Raw genomic sequence first — 6,586 nt, 5'->3', positions numbered from 1 at the left:
CTTACACAATGATAAGAAGCTATTCATAAATTTCATTTCTTATTATAAGTATTTAAAAGATTGAATTTTTTTTTCTCTGTGAATTGGACGTCATTTTTTATTATTAATACTTCAATTACTTTTCCTTTCCATCTCTTTTATTTTACTAATATTACATTAAAATTAATATTATTATAAAAGTGGTCTATTTTTATAGGAAAAATGGAATAGAAGATAGATGAATTAATCTAATTTTCCCCAACTTTTTTTTTATTTTTGTAGTAATGATAATTATTTTTCTTTTAATTGTACATTATTAACATCAAGTTTTCATGTGAATCGATTTCAACTTTAAAAAAAGAAAAAGAAAAAAACAATAATGATATAATCCCAAATTTTAATGGATATTTAATTTTGAATATTGTGAGTAGGTTGAAATATAAAGGTATGTAGAAATGAATATTGTGGAGAAGGTCTCAATCTCCAGAGATGAAGAACATGTGGGGAGGAAGAAAGCATAGCATCTGCATATGCAGATAGATTTGGAAAATAGAAGCCATAGAAATAAAATGCCAAACATAGATTTGGAAAATAGAAGCCATTGAAATAAAAATGCCAAACAGTAGCTTCTAACTTGTCAACTTGCATATCTCAATAAATTTCAGATTCTTCTAGCAAAACTTTTGCCACCAAGAATTCAAAATTATAAATTTTATTTTTATTACTTCTTATAGGACTCCAACTTGATTAGGGAAAAATGAAGAAAGTGACATATTAATTATTATATTTTGGTGTTGCACTCGAAACTCACAAGCTTTGTTCTCCAAAAATGTACTCCTAAATCGTGGTTAATAATTAACTAAAATTACGCAATATCATTATTAATCAGTTTGAGGTCATCATTTATTAACAATAACCTAAAATTGTCCTTCACATGATTTTGTTCTACATTTTAGGATTAAGATCTAGTTTTGCATGGATTTGTTAGTATTAATATTAAATAATTAAGAGAAATGTAGATAAGCAAGTTGGTTATTGACTTATTCGTTATTACTTCTACTTGTCTACCAAAACGAGTTTCTTTAAAGCAACTTGCTTCCTTTAAATTATTAAGCCCAACACGTTTTCCTTTTTTGCATTTTTCTTCTGCCAATTCAAGTTGATTTTTTTAGTACAAGATTTAAAAATTGATGTTTAAGTGTAAAAGTAAGTAAGAAAGAAAATAAAGATTTTGTTAAAAAATATTAAATTATTTTGAGGCAATTTAAAAATATACGTCTCAACTATAATAAAATTATTATATGCCGCTCACTATTTGTTGTTACAGCAGGAATCCAATAAAAATGTGTTCATAACAATAGGTTATGTAATAACCCAAATCAAAATTATATTTTCACGACTTTTAACTTTTGGAGTTATTCTTTTCTCTTGTGGGATTCTTTCTATTTGATTTCAGATCATACTTGTTCTATCGATGAGATGTTTTACTTTTATTTTTTTTCTATTAATCGAGAATTTACCCAACTCGGGATATAAATTAACTAAATGATTCGTGAATTATTTCATCACTTATTATTGATCTTTGTCGTTCTTTGAATTCTTTCAATTTATACATATATTCTACTTATCATAATCTAAAGAATAGAATTGGATTTACTTTTAAAAATCTATTTATCTTTTGAAACCAGTAACTTTGTTTTTTCTTAACCTTTTCCTTTTCCTATCTCGATCGAATTTCGAAATGTGTGAATCTATGTAGAGAAATACCCTCATCACTCATCAGCTACTAATTTCTTAATTTATCGAAATTTATAAAGTAAAGCTTATTCTAAAATAAATTACTAATTATTGATATTGTAGTAGTTGGTTTCTCCTCTAGATTAATTATTGATTAACGGCCATCAATTGACAAATTGGGCCACAAGCTCAGTGACAGATTCGTAGTCATATACATAAGTCTTTACCTGATAGGCTAATGTAACCGGTGATATATTCAAAATATTCTCCTTATTTTTAAATTGATGTTTTTATATCACATCTAATTTAAATATTATTTATTTTTAGTTTGAACACAGATATACCGAACTTGCTTATGACTGAATCCGACTAATCCTGCTCGACTGGATTACGGATTAAGGCCGAAAGTCTCCTAGCGAGTGGTGGGGTTTGAACAATTTGCAGATTAAGGCCGAAAGTCTCCCAGCGGGTGGTGGAGTTTGAACGCGTGACAGCTCCGCGCTGGGGTGGTGGGGTTTGAACGCGTGACTTCAAGGTCACAACAGCTCCGCGCTACCAACTGCGCTACGATGATTCATATTTATTTGTATGCATCTGTTATTAGTGAGGTCAATTTTTAATATTGATACTACTTCATGATTTAGAGAACGTGAGTGTTGATACTATTCAATATAATACTACTAGTTAGATATGAGGGTTTGAGTATCAAAATAACCAATTATTCTGGCGTTGAATACGCAATATTACACTTGAGTCACTCAATGATGAAACATGAATAGAGATTAGTAGGTAGTGTATAATAATACAGAAAGTTGATGGTCCACAGACATGAACTAAATTCGGAATTAATCTCAGTTCCAAGGTCTCAAAAAAACACAAAGCAGGCTAAAATTTAAGTTGCTATGTACACGGTACACCTCGGTTACGATGCGAGTCTTGCTAAAACAGCACTGATGGCTTGTGCACGCTTCACTGTCGTCCTCGTACATCAACCCGACAACGAACACACCTACATGACAAGGAGAAATCGAATCATCAGCTAGTATTGTAGATCGAGTTAAGATATAGTATAAGAGTTGGCGAAGTGAAAAGGTACTAACATGCGCCTTATTTACAGACAGAAAGTAAGAGTCTCGGTGCAATCTCAGTAGACACCACCCGTCATGGCTGCAACATCATCCAAAGACCACAGATCCAATGCACTCCCACCATCCTGATTCGTGTCCCCGCTGAGTAGGGCGTCTATGGAAGCATCCCAGTTGCACTCAAGATACGGCATCTGAAACAGCTTCATCTGGGAATCGAACTCTGAGAGATCAGAGCTGTCGTCTTCATCAGGGGGCACCACATTTTCATGGCTCGTTTTTACTTTCTTTGCTGGGTGAGGACTGTCAGAATCGAGAGCTTGATCATCATCCTCAACAACAGTGGTGAGAACAGATGACACTTCTGGATTCTTTGCACAGTTGTCACTCCAAACAAAATCTGAGCAGTCGAAAGAGTTGCTTCCTTGATCGGAGCTGAAGTAAACACTGGAGCCATCGGAGGGTGTACGTGGTTTTAGTCCCGCATCACCGTACTTCATCTGTGGCTTCTCTTCCATGAGGCTCAACGAGTCATAGTAGTCGTTGCTGAGCATGGTGGTGAAACTCATGTTTTGGTCCAGATTAGGCTGAACGGAATCCGAGTTCAAGTTCTCATTTGAAGGCGCTTTCCTTGAGCTCACCTTAACATTGCGCTTTGAAGCCGCAGAGACTGGAACGTCATCAGGGAAATTGACCTTAGCCTTATCACCCCTGATCCTCAGAGCTTCAACGTCATAAGCTCTTGCAGCTTCCTCAGCAGTATTGAAAGTGCCAAGCCAAACTCGAACCCCTTTTCTTGGATCACGGATCTCAGCAGCCCATTTCCCCCATGGGCGTTGCCGGATCCCTCTGTACTGATTCTTTCTCTTTCTTTTCGAGGACTTCTCAGCATCCTCATCAGATTCAGCATAGTCGAGAGATTTATGAGCTTCACAAAACAACAAGCAAACAATAAGCGCCAAGAACAGGAGACAGGTTTGCAAGACCAACCATTTTATGTTGGCCTTCTGTTTTCATGGTAATAATAAGTGCTCAAAGTCGAGATATAATCGATACCAAGAAGCATAAATCAAACTGCTCCAAGTACTAGTTATACTTTAGATTTTAGAGGCATATCTGTAGATATAAAATGAAATCTTAAATTTACAATATGAAGTCTTTGCTCGTTGAGAACAGAAACTAGGCAAAAGTAAGTGAAGAGATTAAGATCACAATATTTCTATTGCCGATTCATACCATTACTTATACAAACCCTCTAAATCACTCAAAATAATAGAAGAAAATCATAGCACAAAAACTTCACCATAAAACATATTCGAGCTTAGTAACCAGAAACCATCATCAAAATTACCTTCTCATAGAAAAATCTAACCATGAATGCTTTTACTTTGGACATAAACTGTAGGCGATAATTAACTGTTTTAGATCCTCATAATTACAATTTAATTTTCCTGCTAACATTAAATAAGAACATCGAGGAAATCATTCAAAATCATTCACTATTAATTCCAAATCTATCAACACAATTGACTCACAGGTCAAAATCCAATTTAATTTAATTAATTCAAAAACAACCGAACAACAATCAAAATTTATGATCGACGGATAACGAAGATACCTTTCACACCAAGGTTTTTCGGAGCAGAGAAGGCGAACTGCTTCTTCAAATCGAGCTCCTGATCATCATCATCATCGGAGTAGTCCTCGAAATCCTGAAAATCGGCTTCGAAGTCATCGCCGAAGTCAACGAAAGGCTTGGATCTGAGCGGCTTTGAGTAATAGTTACAATTACTTTTCTTCTTCCTAAGAGCGGCGGCGCCGCTGCCCCATAGCAAATCGGCGGTGAGGCGGCGCGAAGATCGGCTCGCCGGCGGTGTGATTTCGGAGATTACAGCTCCTCCGCACATTTCGAGAAATCGTCTGCAATATTTTCAGTGATTGCTTTGCAAATGGAAATCGCTTTTCGTGAAAAAATCGAGATTTTGTTGCGCTGTTGCAAGAAATGTTTCTGCTTTTTTATACGCAGATGGTGATATAAGAGCGAGGCGGCCTTTTACCGAATTTACGGTTATGCCCCTGCAGGATGAGTCTATCTCAGATTTGCTAGGCTTGTTGGACTATAATAACCTTGATTTTGTACGAAATTGCATTTGCACAAATTATTTTGCTTAATGTAGACCTAAGAGCATCCACAATCGTGCTCTTGCCAGCGGCACGGTTGTGGGCCCGGGCGGTACTATTCATGCCTGCTCTCTGGCAAGAGCACAACACCCACAACTGTGTTCTTCCGCAAGGACGAGCACAATTAATATAAAATTCAATTAAACAATAACATTTCCATAATATTAAAATCCATTTAAAAACCATAATAAATATTACAAATTACAAATAAAATTAAAAAATACATAATTAAAATCCTAAAAATTAAAAATTACATAATTAAACTCCTTAAAATTAAAAATTACATAATTAAAATCCTACAAAATTAAAAATTACATAATTAAACTCCTAATAAGACTACGCATCCGGCGGGATCAACCCCAATTGTTTTTGGAGACCTTTTATCATGGTCTCGTGTGTTTCAAGTTGCGTGGGGGTCATAGATGACCTATCGGCCATATTGAGTTGGCTTAAGAGCATCCACAGCCAGTTCTTCGGGGGTGGAGGTGGCACATAGGGAGCGGGAGCGGCTTCGGGAGTGGCTTCGGGAGTCGAGCCGCGACGACGGTTGGCCGCCGCCTTCTTCCTTCCTTGGGGGCGGCGTTGGGAACCGCTCGGTCCGGCGTCGGGGCTACCCAAGTTAGCTCCGGCGAGTTGGCTAGCCACTTCTTCCGAGCCGGAGTCGGATAGGGCTACCGACCTTGATCGTTTGGAGGAGCCGCTAGAGGAGGATGTTATGCCTCCCTTTTACTTCGGGTGCGTCCGCGTCTCCTGCCAAACGTTAAGATATTTGAACGACTTACCGTTCATGGATTGGTAGGTGCTCAGCGCGGCGGTGATGATGTCGACCTCGCTTCGGCCGCTCCCGGCATTCCGGGACTCCTGGATGAAATAGCCGTTGAACTTGCCAATTTCTTCGTTGGCTCGGCCGATGCAGTTGCGCACCATACTCTCGTTGCACTCGATCGTTCCGGGCGGCCGGTTTGCATTATACCGGCTAGAGACGCGCCACCAAAAGTGATCGCCGGATTGGTTCGTTCCAACCACCGCATCTTCGGAGATTTCCAAGTACGCCTTGAACAATCTTTCCATCTCCGCCGGTGAGTATGGTGTGCGGACACCGGCGCGAGATGGAGGAATCGGCATTTGGGAATGGGCGCGAGGCCTAGGCTCCGGTGTCCACCCGTAGCGCCCTTCGGAGGCACCTTGGTCGTCGATTGGGTATGGACGGTAGCCACCCGGAACGGCCGAATCTTGGGTTTGAGGTGGGGCCGAATATTCCGTTTCCGGACTAGGAAACGGTTGTGAACCGAACCATTCGGGGTTCCAACCGTGGGAGCCCGAAGGGTTATCGTCTTGGCCGGACATAGTGATGTTGTAGGGTATGAGAGAATGAAGATGAAAATGGATATGAGAGAATGGAGATGAGAATGGATATTGGAGAATGATGATGGGAGTTGTGTAGTTTGATGTGAATTTTTGGGGTGAAATTGGGGGTATTTATAGATGAAAGTGTGTATTTTTGGGGTAAAAAAATGAAAAAAAAATTAAAAAGGTGTAAAAAAACGGTTATAAACGGATATATTTTTTTGGGGAAGTGAAAAAAAAAATTATTTTTTATCGAT

The 6,586-nt window shown here is 38.3% G+C and overlaps 1 protein-coding gene across 1 annotated transcript; it reads right to left on the bottom strand.

The window, feature by feature from the left end:
* Positions 1 to 2,478: 2,478 nt before the first annotated feature.
* LOC121744854 (ethylene-responsive transcription factor RAP2-12-like) lies at positions 2,479 to 4,803 on the bottom strand. The gene is made up of 3 exons (XM_042138527.1): positions 4,420 to 4,803; positions 2,817 to 3,729; positions 2,479 to 2,725 (listed from the first exon to the last, which is right to left on the bottom strand). Exons 1-2 carry the CDS (start codon positions 4,706 to 4,708, stop codon positions 2,861 to 2,863), a joined length of 1,158 nt encoding a protein of 385 aa, XP_041994461.1. The 5' UTR covers positions 4,709 to 4,803; the 3' UTR covers positions 2,479 to 2,725; positions 2,817 to 2,860.
* Positions 4,804 to 6,586: the final 1,783 nt, after the last annotated feature.

Source organism: Salvia splendens, chromosome 8 (genome assembly GCF_004379255.2).
Source record: "Salvia splendens isolate huo1 chromosome 8, SspV2, whole genome shotgun sequence".
In the NCBI taxonomy this organism is placed as follows: domain Eukaryota; kingdom Viridiplantae; phylum Streptophyta; class Magnoliopsida; order Lamiales; family Lamiaceae; genus Salvia; species Salvia splendens.
The sequence above is the reverse complement of the archived record's forward strand: the minus strand, read 5'-3'. Positions and strand labels throughout refer to the sequence as shown.